Source organism: Manacus vitellinus, unplaced genomic scaffold (genome assembly GCF_001715985.3).
Source record: "Manacus vitellinus isolate BGI_N305 unplaced genomic scaffold, ASM171598v3 scaffold_7_pilon, whole genome shotgun sequence".
NCBI classification, from domain to species: domain Eukaryota; kingdom Metazoa; phylum Chordata; class Aves; order Passeriformes; family Pipridae; genus Manacus; species Manacus vitellinus.
In genome coordinates this window covers 5,905,645-5,924,238 of record NW_021940813.1, presented here as the reverse complement: position 1 = coordinate 5,924,238, position 18,594 = coordinate 5,905,645, and the positions used below count along the sequence as shown (strand labels likewise).

At 37.2% G+C, this 18,594-nt stretch overlaps 1 protein-coding gene across 1 annotated transcript in view; it reads right to left on the bottom strand.

Annotated features, from left to right (window-relative positions):
- The window catches only part of TMEM47 (transmembrane protein 47), a 52,301-nt gene extending 34,119 nt beyond the window's left edge, over positions 1-18,182 (bottom strand). Inside the window, exons 1-2 of the mRNA XM_029964749.1 lie at positions 18,069-18,182; positions 17,639-17,648 (exon numbers count right to left, since the gene is read on the bottom strand). Coding sequence (XP_029820609.1) covers positions 17,639-17,648; positions 18,069-18,182 — 124 coding nt within the window. The remainder of the gene's footprint in view (positions 1-17,638; positions 17,649-18,068) is intronic.
- Positions 18,183-18,594: the final 412 nt, after the last annotated feature.

Here is an 18,594-nt window from a genome sequence, read left to right as displayed (position 1 = left end):
GACACTGAAAACTGCAAAAGATATGGGAAGACAGCAGCTTAGATTTTAAATAATATATATGTCGTGCAAAAGAGCCAAAATGAAGGAGATGAAATATCATGCAATAAGGCACCCGGGTCACCCAGAAACCCACTGAACAGTCGTGAATAAAATGCCATTACTGGTGGATTATTCCATATTTCTTGATGTGGTATCAGCAATAAAGAAGAATGACAAAATTGAGTCTCCATTTAGGTAAAGGTGATTAAATTTGATTTAAAATATAAAAATGCAACTGAACAGCTGTTAACCACTATTAAAAAAACCAGCACACAAGGAAGAAAATATGTAAACCCCCAATGTGACTATTCACTGGCCCATTAACGCATTAAATTTTTTGTCAAGCTTTCAGAATACTAGGCAATGTGGCATTGTCTGTTGGATTATCAGCCATATAAATTCTTCACGTATCCCCCAAAGAATCTACAAGACAGTGTAAAGCAAAACATCCAAGTGATATATGTGCAAATCTTTCAAGGCTTTGAAAGAAGTACAAAACAGAAGTGATGCTACCAGCACTGTCTTTAAACTTCCCCAATGTTTATAATAAAGGTGCTTGGAATAGAAGTTTAGTAGTAAGAAATAATTTTTTAAAAAATATTTTGTTAAAAATTGAACACATTTATTGCATTTGCATAATGGAGGACTTTAAAAAAAGGTAAAAATATTTGTAGGATTAAAATGAAATTATAAAATTTAGGAATTTTTAGGTTCTTGAAAGATAATTTAGGATTAATAGACATGACAGAGTGAGGGACAGGAAGGAACCCTTTACCAAAATAGAAAGTTTCTTTCTCAGGAGAATAACAGCTTCTGACTGTTTCCAGGAACTTCTTATAAGAATGAGGCCAAAAAATAAAGACTAAGCTCTTACCAGAATACTCATCTCACTGTTTGAAGCAACCAAAGAAGAAAAAAAGGGAGCACAACAATAGGAAGTGAAGAATATAAGTGTTGGTCTTCTGTATGTTGCATATGCCAAATTTCTGGAAGGCATATTTAGGCTCCCTTTCTATGTGCTGGAGAGATCAATGTAATGAATAATTTATTTCCTTTCAGAGGGACTATGAAGTCTAAATGACATTTTTAGCCATCATATCTCAAGCTCATAAAGTTTCTGACAATAGCCATCTAGAAGACGATGAATTGATAGATTCCAAAATATTTTAATTGAAACCATGTACATCTTATACAGCCAGAGACGAGGATAATGCATCAGAAACTTTTATTAGGATTAGTTTATATTGTATTAACAACTTGGTTGAATAATTATGAGTTCTTATATTTCATAAAATGAGGCTACTGTGTTGTCCATGTTTTGCTATATTATGCAGTGATAATACAGGGACAATAACCAGTGCTGATTTGTTTGTCCAAAGCCTTTCCACAGCAGATCATGATGCACTCTTCCTAAGAGCTGGATGTTGACTCTGCTCTGAAAACAGACTTGTGAAAATCCTCAGTAAATAGGTATTTCTTCTATTGACAGTATGCCCTAAGAAGCTTGTGTTTGTTATTTACTGCTACCTGCATGCTGAATAATTACACTCGATAAATTCTTTCCTGCTATGCCTTTCTCAGATGGTTGGATAAGGTTAGTCACAGCAGAAGGTATCTTCATAGTTTTAAAAAGGCAATCTATTTTTTTCCAGAAATATAGGCATTCATTTAGATGAGGGAACTGCTTGATAAACTATTTTAAATTACAGTGGGTTTTTAATGACCTTTTCACATACTTATTGGTTGTGGAAAACAGTGTAAATAGAGGGAAAATTTCTTATTTCATGGTTTTACTTTACTTTTTAAAGTAGTATAGACATGCATACAAAATACATCATACATGTATTACGCTTATATCTGTCTATAAATACACATGTATACCACACATTTTAAGTGGAGGAAAAAAAGAGTAACTGAGAGAAATTCATGTCCTTCTGTCTCAAGTTATGTATGTATGCATAATGTAGAAATAATATGAATAGCATTGATCCCCACTATTGCCTTCAATTAACTTGATTGTGGTTCAGAATCAAACATTTAATTTAAGCACTGGTGAAAATGAATGTCTACACTTCAGCAGGGAGGTTCTAATATAGTGACATGTATCCAGCAACAGGATCTGCTAAAGGCTCCTGTTTAACTACATGTCAAATTTTTGGTAATTCCATTCACAGGCAATGAGATTTATGATAACTGTATTAACATTGATATAGCTCAAGATAAATAAATCAGAAGATATGGGCCTGTATATAAATGGCAAAACTTTCCACAAATTGACTATAAAATATGTAACTTTGTGTATTATTATGGAACTCCTAAACCAAGCAAGATCAGATACCTTAAGCACTCTAAAAAGATCACTTTGAAATGAAAGTATACTTTAGTTTTCTTGCAAATGGGATTATCATTGAGTTGCTACTGTTCCTGCACATTTTTAAGGGGGTGGGATGGAAAGCGTATCCCATGGGACAAGCTGAGAGGAACTTCAGTGCTTTAAATGAATCATTGTTAGTATCTCTTCTTGTGACCACCTTGGTACTCTAATCCAACTCAGATAAATTTAGCCACAGGAAGTACAATTATTACCAGGAATCCTTGTATTGTTATCTTCTGTCAGACTTTGCCTGTCAGCCAAACCTCCTTTATACTAGTTGAACTAATAATTTTAGACTTGAACATTGTGCATAGATTGCTATCAAATGATTGCAATAAAGAAATAGATTGCTGTGCTTAACTATGATATGTGGCATAGAAAAAAATTAATTGCCATTTTTGTTAGCATCAGTCTCTCTAAAACGGTTGTGGCTCTCAGAACTGAGTCCTTTTTAAGTGCATTTCCCAGTGTTAGAATTCACTAAGCCAGAGATATAACAAAAAATAGTTTGATCACAGATAAAGAGGGTCATGATATTGCCTCATCTGGACTTTTTTTTTAATGGCAGTAATTTTGTGCAGGTAATGGGGTATGCATATATTTTTATGTACCAGTGGTAGTTATGTATAGTACCAATGGTAGGCTTATTAATATATCTTTTCAAGATTTGTAATGTTCTAAATATTTTTACATCTTCACACATCTGCTATTTAACTAAAAACCACCACTTAGCAGAGGCCTGGGAGGTCTCTGTGTATCTCACTTCAAAATCATTTGATTGGGTGTTAGATAATAATTTATATAGCTGCAGAGGCTTAAAAATATTACTTCCTTAAATGCTTTCTTGCAGATATGTATAGACTCATTATAATTAGGGGTCTAAGTCTGCTCAAGCTAGTTTTAATGGCAAAACCCCAATTGACTTCACTGGAAAGAATACCAAGTCCTGGTGGCTTTGCTAGAGCTTATGTATACACACACAGAAATTGCTTCATCCATCATGGATGCTCAGCTGTCACTGTCTGTCTAGAGCTGGCATCATCACCAGTAAAATAGTGTATTACTATTTGTCTTTAAGAACAGTCCCCAGACTTCTTGCTGGACTAGTGGTTGCTGTTTTATTTCCAGTGTGATAATGTCCTTAAGTGTACATTTTCCAATTTGAGATATGATGCTTTCTCTCAAAAACAAAGTAGAATAAAATTAATCTCTTCTGGAAAAAGAATGTTATTTTATTAAATGGGATAAAAGTAAATTCTAACAAAGTAACCATGTCTGATTATGTGAATACTGCTGCTGGCAGACAAGGGCTCTATTGAGTTCCCTGCAGAATGAGGATAAATACGGTCAAAGAATTTGCTGTGAGCATCATCTATATGTTGAGATTCTCCTTAAAGAAGAAACAATTCTCCACCACCCCTCTGGGCAGCTTTACAATTATGGGTTAGGCTTGCGTTTAAAAGAAAGAGGAAAACTGGCCCAGGACTAGTGCGAGGTGAAGGCATCCCCATCCAGCCCTTCAGACTGTTGTTATTCTCAGGAGATGCAGATGCTGGCTATCGAGCTGGTGGCTATGGCTGAAGCATCTAGTGAGGTTCAGGGTGTGAAAGAAGCATAAATCCACTTTGCATTTGCTAAAGACAGCTTATTGTTGGAGGGACAGAGCATTTCCCAAAGCAGGGCGAGGAAATGTGTCCAGGTGCAAGCCCCAGCGCAGGGTTCTCAGGCAAGCAGTCACACCAGCTCTGGGAAGGAGGCTCTTGGGAAGCATCCAGCAGCACAGGGGTTGCAGGACTGAATCCCTCACAGTAGCAGGCAGGACTTTCACTACTTGGAAAGGAAGATCTGTTTTAAAAATCCAACTGTGACCAAAATAAAATGACTTTCTCTGAAGCTGCTTGTCTGTTGTCTCAATTCTCATGTTGCAACTTTTACTGTGTTGGTTTTTTTTAATTTAAATCTTGCTGTGTAATAATTATCCTTCATCTGAAAATTAGAAACAAGCTTTTTAAGCTCTCAAACTCAGCTCCACAGGGTTAGGTATTATCACTTACTGTTCTGGCATCTATTTCAAATGTTTCTTTTTTTTTCTTTTAAACTTCTCTCCTTTGAAACCAAAGGAGACACTCTTGACTTCATTTTCTCCTCCACTAAATGAAGAGTAATACATTTAAGATTAACTGCATGTGAGGTCAGGCAGAGCAGCCAACATTCCCATGACTTTGGACACCAGATGGTCTCTAGGAAAATGTTTTGACTTATCGGCACATTTTAGTCCCAACTATAATGAGTTTAGAGAAAATACTGTGATATAAGCCTGGGTCTTCAAAGGAGAGCTGAGCAGAGTATAAACAACCACTCTGGCTGTTGACATCAGGCAATACTTGTAATCAGTCACTGAGATGGGAATTTGCAACGTTCTCCAGCAGAAAACCTTCATTTCCTGCCTATCGTTTATAAGGTTTCCTGCAAAAGTTTGTACTTGTATCACAATGAAAACCAATCATAAAAGATTCTTACTATTTCCTGATTTGATATCATCTTTCATTTGCTATTTACAACACACATTTCAAAGACACTGCTTAGGACTTGAATTAAAGGTTGGTTACACACTTTCTAATTCCTGTTTTGTGAACTGTAATAGCTACAGGGAGGATTCAAATGAATTTGAGGGCTTATCATGGGATTTTGTACTAATAAATATAATTCAGTAGTATGTTCTTCAGTTCAAATACATAATTGAGATTTCCAGTATTTTGTCTACCAGAGCATTCTGAAAGTACCCATTCAGATCTAACAAAAACTAAATCTATCCCTTATTTCATTAGAAAAAACATTATTTATAAAAGACTGGGTTTGGTTCCTGTGTCTAATATTTTCATTTTGACTACTTGGGAGATGTTTTTTTACAGCAAACACCCATCCAGATTGCTTTCTTTTTTTTTTTTTGGTCTCATTTAAAACTCAGATGTGGCAAAGGTGATGATCATATGTCATGGAGCACTAAGTTGGCATTATTAATTGCCTTTGAAGCTATTTACCAGTTATTTAGATCTGAAGGAAAGCTAAAGGAATAACTGCTTGCTTTCTTTTTAGAAATCAAATCAGAATTAATGGTTTAAAAATAAAAGGTCAGAATTAGATAAAAGGAAACATTTCTTAGAAGACAAGCAATTAGATAATGGAAAAATGCTTTCTACTTATGAACCTGAGTTGGCTTCACTAATGGTGTTCAAAAATAAGTTAGGTACCTTTCTTGTTGGCTTGCTGTACAGGAACATCGTGCTCCCCACAGGAGGTCACACCGCATGATCTGAGAGAGCTTCTCCAGCTCAATAATCAAAGTTTTTGCAAGAAACAGAAATCATTACAGATCAGTGAGCTTTCTTCATTTTTGTTCAACTGGAATAAAGTGATTTGCCACAAATACTACTTGAAATAATCTCAGCATCTCTCTTTTGGCTAATTAAAAACTTTTACAGTCCTTCTACATGAATCGGTAGCTTTCACCTAAATTCCTGACATAAATTAGGGGTTGTAAACTGTGGTGTGTGTATGCTACGGGTGGTACAGAGCTGATTCAGAAATGGAATATGGCCTAACATGAAAACCTTCCCCATGCTGTACACTGCCTGCTACCATCACAGCTTCTAATGGTGAGAGTTTGCAAAAAAAATTCAGGCAAGAGGTTACAGTTAAAATTTAATATACTAACAATTTTTGTTACTGACATCTCCTAACTTATAAAAAGTGCTCTATTTGCTGATATCCCATGCATTTACAAGTGGGAAAAAATGGAGAACTGGAGACTCAAGAAATTTTCCTATTCTTTTTGTTAACTTGTGTTCTACATTAGTCACTTAACACTGTCTGATAGAAAGAATGCTAAAATTGCACAGAATAATAAGATTTTCTTGTGATAATACTGTCATGGGGAGGGGTTTTATTGTGTGTTACAGTAATACAACAGAGTTACATTTCTAAAATCTTAGAAATCTTGCTTTTCTTTCCTCAAACTTTTATATCTATGAATTTTACAACCTTGTACCATGCTTAGAAAAATGAATTGTGTTTACTAGCCTGATTACTTACTCTTTACTCTTTTCTGTTACCTGGTAAGCAAGAATTCAGACTTGGACTCCATGCAATTTTTGTCTTCAAATCAAGAATTTTTTTTCATCTTCACATTGGGGGCAATCATTTTTAAACACTTTCCTCTGGGACTGTGTGTTTATATAAGAGAAAGTCCGGATATATTTGCAAAAATATGAACTTTTTTCCTCAGTATTTTATAACGTATTAATTATGTGATTTTGCATGAAAACATCATTTCCTTATGTTCATTTGTTGTATGTGATAAGTTGCAACTCCATTAACTGTTACAGTAGATACAACATGAGTGCACAGAGAAATAAGAGGTGTTAACAGAGCTAAGTTTTCACTGAAAACAGGGCTATATATTTATCAACTCAAGAAAAAAACAGCAGCCTTCCTCAGTTTTGATTTTTAAATGAGAGTGTGTCTTCCTGGTTTTATCTGCCTTTGTGACTTACAGGACAGTAGGATTTATGTGTATATATATACATGTGTATATATATATATATATATATATATGTACATTCACTTCTGCATAACTACAGACTGGAAGACTTGTCCCATTTGAAGATTGAGAAAGTGCACTGAAGCTTTAAAAAGATCTCATTTCATTTCTGCTTCACTATGTAAAATAATTTTGATCTAAAATCCTGTATCCGTTTTTGGAACTGAGTAGCCAAGCTGCCAATGAAAGGAAAGTCAAGACCAAATGAAAGAGTGAATTTACAGCAGGAAAATCAGCTCTGGGGAAATCAGGAAATAATTTCATCTCAGCCACCAAAGGAGACTGGGAACCTCCTCACACTGGCTGCTGGCACTGGTGGGAGATGGGGACCTACTGCAGTCACCTGTCGAACTCGTTCCTCTCCCAAGTTCTACATCCCCCACATAGGCTTCACATTCAGCCTCTTCTTTTGCAGCACAACTACTGCTGCCCCAGGCCGTGGTCTGGCAGTAGAAACCTCCTTCATTTTTCTAGATCAGCCCCAGGATAAGAAGTTGCTCAAAGCAATGAAACCCCCCCTCTGATAGCTATTCGGTGCCTCCTGTGTGTGTACCTGCAGTTTGCTTGCCCTTATGTTCATGCTGCATAGGAAATTGCACCAAGACACAAAATCGATGTTGTTCAGTTGCTCATAAAATGTGGCTTCTTGTTAATGCACATATAACATTTTTATAGGCAAATGTATTATTTACGTCTCTCTGAGAGTGAGCTGCATTATTTGATCTATACCATACACGTTGCCTTGCAATACCTAGAGTTGCAGACACTTCAGCAGCTCTGCTGAATCTGTTCTTGAACATAGTTGCTTCTACTTTCTTGTCAATCTGAGGAAGATTTCAGGATAGGAATTACATATGATTTCTTCAACTGTAGTAGCAGTTCACCCAAGTCATCCCTAGACAACAGACCCAAACAGTGCAGCCTTTAAAGACAAAAGCTTAAAACAGAATAGCTCAACAAGGAAACATTCCAAATAAAAATAAAAATTAAATGAAACAAACCAACCAACCAAGAAACAATCAAAAAACCCACCGAAAAACCAACAAAACCCCAAATCAGTCTGAACAGTATGTGCTGGTTTTGGCTGGGATAAAGTTAATTTTCTTCATAGTGTCTAGTATGGGGCTGTGTCTTGGATTTATCCTGGGAATAGTGCTGATAATTCAGGGATGTTTTAGTTATTCCTGTTTTAGTTATGGACTAACAAATTCAAGACTGCTTCTGCTTCTTACACCTCTCACCAGTACAAGGGGGTGCACAAGGAGCTGAGAGGAGACACAACTGACCCCAACTAACCAAAGGGCTGGATATTCCATACCATATGGGTCATGTTCAGCACATAAACTAGTAGGAAATTGAGTCAGGGGCTGCTGGTGGCAGATTGGCTCCACAGTGGTCAGTTGTTGGAGAGCAATAGTTTTTCATTTACGTCACTGGTCTTTCTTGGAGTTCTGACATTCAGCAGAAGTCACTTGGCTAGTTAACACTACAGGATCTGCCAGACTATCTGGCCCTGCCCAAACAACACCCGTGCAACACTATGGAAGGAGGTAGGATGCCAGGAGCACATTTTAAAGGAACCATTGGGAAAAATAGTTGGGGTTATCTGTTCCTCAGGAAAGGATAAACATGGAATTATTTTTGCTCAGGGACCTGGGTGCACTTGGTGGATAATACAGAAGGAGTCCAGTGTATACCTCAAGGGGATTTAATCCTGATGAAAACAATTCATGATTTGAGTAGAGTGTTATGGGAATTAAGATAGAATCATCAAGGGGAGGAGTTCATTGTAATGTTAAACTCTATAATGTGACCCAAAGGGACATTTCACAGGGATGGTCCATAAACTAAGGTAATGATATCTGTGTATTGTATCAAATGATGGGAAAGGGGTAGTGATTAAGGAGTATGTATTGGATAGTGTGGGATCTGAGCATGACATAAATGGTACTGAATAAGGGGTGAAGAACTCAACCCCAGCCAAAACCAGCATGACAAATTTCCTGAGACAAAATGTATTAAGCTAACTGTACTTTTAAGGACAAATGTGAAATACTTTCTGCTAAGCATATCTAAGGATTTTTTTTACTTCTTTTAACCAGATTATGCTGGGGCAGGATGATAAAATCAAACAAAAATGTTATTCATATATACATATGGAAGATTAATCTCTGAATCCAAATCTTCAGTTCCATATTTAGAATGTAATCAGCATTATCAGATTTTCTTCATATGCATATACGCTGACACACACTCATGTATACATGTGCATGCACACAATTAGTATCCATAAATATTTAAGAATTTCTATATTTAGATATGGATTTTTCATATAACACTTTTCAAACCATGTTTATAGAGTTACATCTACAATGTAACCTGCATCAGGACTGCTAATCAAGTAGGAAAATAAACCATCTAATATTTGGTGATGAAAATTGCTTTAGAGTGACTGATTGTGCTAATCAATCTTCGCCAAGTAAATCACCACTAAAAGATAGTCGATAATTATAGGATCTTTCCCTATAACTGAGTAAGAAGAGGAATAAAAATAAACTTTCACAGGAAAGCTGTCCTCTTCAGTAAACACAGCAGTTTTGTTTGCTTTGCTTCCAACATGCTGGAAAGAAATTTGGATAATATGTCCAAGTCGTGTTAGCTTTCGGAAATATAATTCTTGTGCTGATTGAGCTAAGGGTAGGAAAATTGGCCATTAAAACTAGTATATTCAATGATCCACACAAGCCATCTACAAACAGGTTGTAGTCTTATGAAGTTCTTCATGATTCACAAAATTTTGACAGCTTTTATAAAAATGTGACCACTTATGGTATTTTATAGCTTATAATAAAATATTTTTCCTTTTTCCACTGTTCACAAAATTCTCAGATAAAAGCAATTTTTGAAGGCCAGTTCCAGTAGAAAGAAAATATCTTTAAAAATTATTATTATTATACAGACTAAGATGAATAAGTATATAGAGATAAATCAGTGATGTGGTAAACTCAGCAAAGCAAATTCACAGCCTTCAGCCACAAAAGTGTCTCAAGAAAAAGAAGCAATTGGGTTGTCATTAGAAGTACAGGACACCAACACAGAGTAAGAACCTATACAGACCAGAGCAGAACCCCTTGTGGGGTAGACAGGAGCACTAAGAGTTGCAACAGGGCAATAATCTGAAGTAATTGCATCTGTGCTCTCTGTGAACAGTGAGAGTTATTCACAGCTCTGGGGTTCTCTTAGACTTGGACTTTCACTTATCACAAGAGACACAAGTCTCTTGGTTCAGGCACCTGGGATTGCCTTACAGACCCCCACTCGAGTCCATGTCCCAGCACCAGAAGTTTCAAACTGAGTGGTGACATTTATCCTATCAGGGATGGAAGTGGAAGCAAGTTCTTACATGGCATGTCAGTGACCCAGGATGCTGCTGTGTTTGATTGCTCTGTGAGCTTCTTGCAGACTTTTAATGACAACATAAGGTTCACTTTCAACATCTTTAGCAAGTCAGGGTCAAACCAGCCAAGTCTTTGGCCATAATCTGCCAAGGTAGTTGCAGTCTTGTGGGAAAAGTTAAGCTAAGGAGCCTACATCTAAGTATGCATGAGTGGAAAATATATTATTTCAGCTGAAATACTTAGCTGATAAATGAACTTTCAGACTAATGATGACATTCTGGGTTCACCGCAGGATTCTCTTCAGAGCAGCTTTCTCACCATCATTAAGTTAATGGGGGATGGAGAAGAGTAAAAATGCCATGTTTACCCAAAGCAAAACCTGCTAAAATGGGAAGCAGGCTCCCAGTAAGGAACTTATCATGCATATATAATTAACCAGAGAATGCTCAGATATTCCAGTGATGAGTGCCACAAAAACTCTGGGAAAGAAAAAGCTCAGAAAAACCTACAGGCTGTATTTGCCCAACTTTATGGTAGTATCACTACCCAGTACTGTAATAGCTCTGACTTTATTGCAGAGTCATCTATTACAACAAAGTAACAAAACTTCCGAAACTTATTTTCTTAAACCAGCTTCAAAGGTTGCCACCACCCATAACATTAAAATGCAGATAACATTTTTCTGGATGAACAGCTCACAGTGCACTTTTGTGTCGCTCCATTAGCCCACTTCACTTATCTATCATTCCTGGAGATGACAGGAAGGTCATATATCTTATTCCCAGCTTCAGAACAAATGCTGCCTTGGCATCTTTGGACCTTTTCTGTCTCCCCTTGTAATTTGTAGCTCCTGAATTCTGCTGTGAAGATACCATCTTGCTATGTGAGGGGAAATTTCAAGTAGTAATGAGAGATGTTTTCCATAGGTGAACTATCTGTGGTGAAAATCTTGAAGAAAATGGTTGCCTTCAGCCACTTGAACATTATGAAAGGGCATAGCACGTCTGATTCTTTTAGATGAAAGAGTAATTTTAATAGATGGGTGCAAAAGTTTGTGCCAGCTTATTTCTAAGAAAACTACTTTATTGTTCTTTCAAGTTTTCATTTGTGAAGGTAGGAAAAATAAGGCATAGTTATTCTTTTATTTTGCTGTACTGGAGTTTACAGCCTACACTTTCCCTTCAAAAAGTAACAGAATTTCCCATTTCTGTTCAGCTTGGGATATGAGCAATGATGGCTATTTCCTCTTTGTCCTTGTGGAACAAGCCAAACATCATGTTTAAAAGCGATTCCAGCGTTGACGAGAATTTTTTTTTCCATACTGCATTCTCAACTGTCAGCAGATACAAGATCCTGGTTACTGCTTTTGGATGACAGCATTGGCACTTTCTTGGAGGCACCTGTTATGTTCTTGAATTTCCATTGCTGCTCAGTGTCCTTTGTCAAAGTTGCTGCTGAAAACTGAGTCTGAAGAAAAGATATTTTGGTAGAAATTTATAGCTAGATAACTGCTCAGATTTTATTTTCTTCAATGGTCTCTTTTTTCTCTGTTTTAACTAGCCCTTGACAGTACCTCAGAGTGCAAATTTCATCATTCAAAGCCATAACAATTTCCATTTTTAGATATCAACCCCACAGTCTCTGAAGGCACTTTTCTCTGTGGATACAGTAGTAAGTGGTACATTTCCACCTGTGACAATCAATTATATAGTCTTGTCAAGTATCAAGCTCATCCTGCTGATTTTGGCAACTAAGTCAGAAAGACCATTAAGCCAGGCATCATTGAATGCATTAAAATTAAAATTGCTAATGTGCAACAGATGGTTGATGTTGATTTGCTGTTATTTACGCACCAAAGAAGTACATGAAAAGAGTTTTGAGTCTTTTTGACAAAAAAACAGAGATAAAAGTAATGCATAGCTAAGCCTGGGCCTTCCAAAAGTACAACATTCTTCATATAACTCTCCACATGCCTCAATTTATTTGCATGATCAAATTTGAACTCCAAATCTCCAACATATGTTGTCTCTTGTGTCATATCCTTATACAACTGCATAAAATATAATCTCAGGTAAACAACTTTCCTTGCAGACAATAAAACAACCATGACAGAGCAGTCTAAAACATTTCCTTTCTCAAGGGCTGAGCAAAACCTGGAGTGTCCTCAAGAGATCAAGAGACAAAGACCTGTCTCTCTTACGGCTGTTGAGAACAGTAAATATCCGGGCACTTAAAGGATCTTCTAGTATTTGTATTATGCATCAGATTCAGTAAGAGACAATATTTTGTTTTATGAAACGTAACTGTATTGCCACTGAGTTCTTTAGGTCTTTTTCAGGGAATTTACTTCAGCCTTGGTTTTCCCTGTTCACAGATTGCATTCTGTTTTCTTAACACAAGCAAATAAATCCCAGTGAATTTTTTCTATTCTTCCTTTTAATGTTCCCTTTTCTCTTAATATGCTGACAGATGAATTCAAATGTTGCAAATGTGGCAATTAATAAACATTCCAGATTGGTTTAGAATCATAGTTACGTACCTGATTTTACAATATCTATATATTTGACTATATGGAATAAAAATTGATTTGCAAATTGAAAAGGTAAGTAAGATTTGAAATCTTAATCTTTTCCATTCAAATTAAGAATCCAAAGTTAGATTCTCATCTTCATATTCAAAAGTAGAAGCAAGAGGTTTTCAAAATCTGTAGTTTACCAGAATTTTCATCTACAGTGAACAAGGCATTCGTCCATAAGACTAACAACTTCTGTAGACAGATTCCAGTGCTTGTGAAATGAAAAGAGCTGGCTACCGAAAAAAGAATTCTAGATCCTGCACAGTACCCTCTCAATATGACCATTCCTAGACTGGATGGTTGAAAAGACCATCTACTCCACAGCCCACATCAGGTCTATGTCAAGTGATGTGCATGGTGCCCTTGTAGAGAGGTGGGAGCATGCTGAGAACACACAAGTTCCCTGACCACAGCCAGGGAGCAGGTGGCATGTTCCAAAGAGCAACACCATGAGCCAATTCCAGCATACACACTGTTTGTTCACCGTCACAGGTTTAGTTGGATTTGCACAAATGGTCTTTCAACCAGGGCCTCCTGTAGCTGTTACTGAACTATCCTGAAATTTGCTTCGAAATGTTTTTCTACTTGATAGACATGTCTTTTATTCTGCTTTAATCTAGCTGGACCGTGTAATGCTTTCCTCCAGTTTTGGGATGCAGTGTTTCTGAAGTGCAGCCATTGCAAGAGGCTGGTCTTCTCTCTGTACTGATGAAGCCTTCAGGTACATATCAGGAGAAGGAAAACCTTTGATTTCAGTGTAAACACAGTTCTAGAGAGCTTCCCAAACTCATGCTTTCCACATGACAGATAGTGAAAACATTGATGCTGTCGTGACTTCAGCTGATTTTCTAAGAGACTGAGGTGTTACCACAGAATTATTTGCTTCTGATGAATAGTAAATGTGAATAGTAAATGTGCTACAGCACAAAAGATCTATAGTGGTGTGAGTCATTAGTGTTCTCCTAACACAAGCTTTTGCTGAAATCCAGGAGGTGCAAGTGGACCTCCTAGGCCATGCAGGTCAGGCACTGTGGGGAACCTGTCAGGCAGGCTTACCCAGGCACACACACTAATATACCAGTGGGAGCTATATTTCTTCTGACCAACAGAAATTCTCCAAGCTCACACCATCTGGAAGAGTAGATAATCACCTTTTAGTTAAACATATCCCTGCTGTATAACAAACCAGGGATTAAACTGAGGCCATTCAGGACACAAAGGTGAGCTATCCCAAATCAAGATAAGAAAGCAGGACTTCTGAACCAGGGATGTAAAACATGCACATGAGTTTTGGAGTGACCATGCAAGTGATTTAAAATACACACACTTTAATGCCTTATACTAGTGACTGGTTAGGAGAACACTGGACAAATTTTAAAAGTAGCACTTGACTAGAAGCCCGACTTTGCTACTTTGCGTATTGCCATGAGTCAGTCATGAGGGGTCAGAGTGTGAGGTTATCCCGTAGACATCAGAGAAAGAGGAAGATTTTGCAATCTAACAATGTTGATGTTTCTTGAGAATGCAGCATCAGCAGCGGGTGCAGTGCTCAGCTGACACATGAGGCTGTAGAGGGAAATGCAAGTGGAGTTACTCCTTAACTACAAATTGTTAATGAATAGGATGAAATACAGAACAGCTTTGCTGACTGCTCTCTGAGCTTTGCCACTCACTGCTGCTGTACGTAGCTCAGAGCATCACAGGTCACTGCTCTGCCAGCCACCCTGGCCTTGGGAGCAGGTGAAAATTAAATACTGGGGATGGGCCTAAAAGGCAAAAGAAGGAGTTCTCTAATTCCCTACATTTTCTACTGCATGTGAGAGCAACAGTGTGGGTGGGACCTGTTGTGTCCTGGGTGGGTGGTGGAAAAGCAAGAGTGTGGTTGGAGTCTTGGGTCCAATGCTGGCCAGCATCCGATGGGGAGCTCAGCCTTCAGGTGAGGAAGGGACTTGGTGACAAGAAGTGGTCTTGCAAGCTTTTCTTCTGTGAGGCAGAGTTCAAAGGACAGCACAGTCATGATTCAGTCTCTTCCCCTAGAAGCAATCATTTCTTGAGGGCATAATATTGTTGCTATCCAGCTCATAGGGCAGTTCAAAGAGGGCACAGTGCCCAAAGGAGTAACAATACTGTGCTGTGCCATGAGGCAACCTGCAATCATATTTTAAGTTTTCCATATCTTCTACTGCACAACTAAACTAAGTGAAAAAATATTTAAAAACTACTGAAATATTTTTAACAACATAAAAGACTCCAGTTCAAAAATGCAGCATGCAGCACTTAAGTTTTTTTTTCATATATTAAGTAAGCCTGAAACTTTGTAGTCAGATATTAAATGCTAAAACTCTTATGGAGAACATATAAATAGACCTCAGCACAAGGCAAAGCCTATTGAAGTCATGATATTTATGGAGTTCTGCTGAAATAAATGGCTGCAGAATATGCACTTGTTTTTTACTGCACCAAGGCTAACTTTCAAGCAAGAGTTTTATTCTTTGGTTTATTTTTAGGGCAGTTTATATGGAAGATGATACTTTTTAATTTATGAAGAAAATGACAGATTAAAAAAAAATATTCAATATGGAAAGTACGGTATGCTCACAACAAAACCTAATGTGACCTAACCAAAGCTTACCTTTATAGATTTAGATATCTTTTGTTTAATACATTCTACTCTTTTTAATTCCATGGTTTCTGTTGTGCTGTCTCTCCTGTCTCCTGTCCTTCCTGTGCTTTTATTCTGCAGTCTAAAAGAAATCAAGATATCCACTTGCCACAAAAATCACCTTGCTTCTATGTAAAATACAAATAAGGAGAAATTCATTATATTTTTACAGCTTCAAGACATATAATCAGAATGTGGAAGAGTGAGAGATATATAATGTGTTAATATGTGATAATAACAAGTTAATTTATTTTGCAGGGAATGTCTGATTTTGCTGGTCTACACTGTTTTCTGTCCTTTGGAGGTCACTTAAGCACTAAATGGGGATGTAAGCCTTTTTTCCCTTAAACCTTTTAAATACTCAGACAGCTTAATATCTTATTTACATTTTTAATTCCAAAGCTTATAGCAATGATATTAATAGTAATAAGTACAGAAAGTAATTAGTAGCTCCACTAAGTTCATCCAAACACAGCTTTTGAGATGTCATAATAAACTATTTTACAACCAGTATGAAATTATTTAGAGCTTAGATTTCACCTATCTTGAAACTGTTATTTGAATGGTAAAGGTCTCGTAAATCCACTGACTTATGTCTGAAAAGTTACTGAAAATAGTGCCAAAAGTAGAAGACTACAATTTACAGTGGTCAAAGTATCAGTCTTGATAGACAGAGCCTAAAAGCTTACTGCCCCTTTGCTTTCATAGTTCTTTCAGCCATATATACTACAAGAGTGATACATCTTGTGAATATCATGTGTTCATGTGAAAACAGGACCAAAAAACCCCCAAGCCCAATCCTCTCCCCAAGAAACACAGAAAATGTTTCAGTTTTGCACATGTTGGTGTTGTATGGATGCTGTTTCAATCTTCAGGCTTCTAAGAAAAAGAACATCTGTCTATACGAATAATGTCTCCCATAAACCCATAGATTTGCACAGGTTCTGATTAAACAGAAATGAGCTTAGAGGTCTGAACCAAGCACCTCAGACTGAAGTACTGAAATCAAATTTTGCAAATTATCTTTATTACGATTGTAGTAGTTCATATCTATGGATCAGAGCATATCCCAGCCTGGACCTTTTCACAGTCTATACCTGTAAGTAATTGTCTGTCACTTTGAACATATTTTAAACAAAAAAAAAAGGAATATGAGATTTTGTATTTTTCTTTGATTGTCTTTTGTATAATGACTGGATTTTTTTTTAGCCAAAACTATTAACATTACCATACATATATTAAAATGACATAATCAATAGAGATAAAAACCACCAAAATTATTCTGGAACACTTCAAACTTCTGTGGAAATGGGTTAGGATGCATTACTAGAGCTGACACCATAGCATAAATAGTTTTGTGGTTACAGGATTAAAAACTATTGACTATCACTCTCTGTAACAAGATGAATAAAAATACACTAACTACAAGTGTCAATAACTAACGTGATCTTTTCACTAAACTTGCATGCTAAATGTGTTAGAAAGCAATATACTTATTAAAAAGAGGGTAACAAAATATATAAAACAGAGAAAGAGCTGAATTCAGTAAATAGTGCTGCAGGGAAGATATCAGTGCATGAGAAGATGACAGCGACAGCCTGCAGTGAGGTACACTTGAAATATGCTTTTGTAATAATTTGTGTATTTCATAGTTTTAACATTCATATCTTAAGGCTTCTTAATAGTATCAGAATTGAATACAACCCCAAAGTATTCACATCTAATGCACATGATAAATTGGCCAGTATTCTACTTGCTTTAGGGGAAGACATGAAGACCAGGTTTCAATTTTTTGACTCAGTATACATACAAATAAGCCTTTGCCCCATCTCATTTAGGAACCAATTCTCCTTTGAACAACCTAATTCAGCCAAAGCCCTTAAATGCATGTTTAATTTTCAGTGCATGCAATTCCAGTAGGGAATAAACACATGCTTAAATAAGTTGATGAAATGCAGCCTGTATGTGATTCAGTTGAAAAACTACTCACCAGTTAATTCCTTGAAAAAAACAGAAAGGGACAGTTGATCATTCATATTCCCCCCCCCATTCCAAAAGCACGTGAAAGTATTCAAGTAGTGTTCACCTTTATGTCAGTCATTACTAATAGCAAAATAGACAAAATAAAACTAACAGCCCCCCTTTCAATCTAGTTTCTCAGTTAGCTACTAGAGGCAAAAGCTAGCATTCTATCAACTAGGTGTTATCCTGTGTAATGGCTGGCTTCATGCAAATTATTGCTGTTATAAACCATGTGTCAGAGACTGAAGTGTTTGATGATTTATGCATTCTAGGAGACTTTTGCAGGCTTTTGACTTTTTGATGGGCAACTGGGCCCATCCCCCCTCCTCCAGCACAGATGTCAAGCCCAAAAAGGCGGGAAGAGCCGAGCTTGCAGGCTTTTGACTGTTGCACTGTACCTCTGATGGCCCATAGAAGCCCATCCCCCCCGCCAGTCGAGAAAAGGGCGGGAACCAGGGCAGACACAGCAGCTCTTGCGCAGGGCCCAGGGAGAGGTTGGAGGCAGGAGGCATGGCCCGTGACACTGACCACGGATATGATAATTCATAAACTTCTTGGAGTTGGTGGGGGCTTCCCTCCTTCACATTCCTCAGCAGCTCAAAGGCCACACAACTTAACCGACAGACATGGAAGCTGCAAACCTATCAAAGTATCATCGCTGACCCCGTGGGTGGGACTATGGACAATCTGTCCACTCTCAGCTTTTTCTTCCCTTACTCTCCCTTGCTCTTATCCTGCCTTTCTCTCCCATAGCATTTTTCTCGCTCCCCAAAAGGTTTGTTGACACGCACCTCAAAAATGTTTAACATTACTGTTGATATTCAAAATTGTTAAAATAAATCTTATCAATATATGTTCTCATACACTGATTATTTAGTGTCGTTTCCCTTTAATCCACCCCAAAGGAATTTTTGATAAAACCTG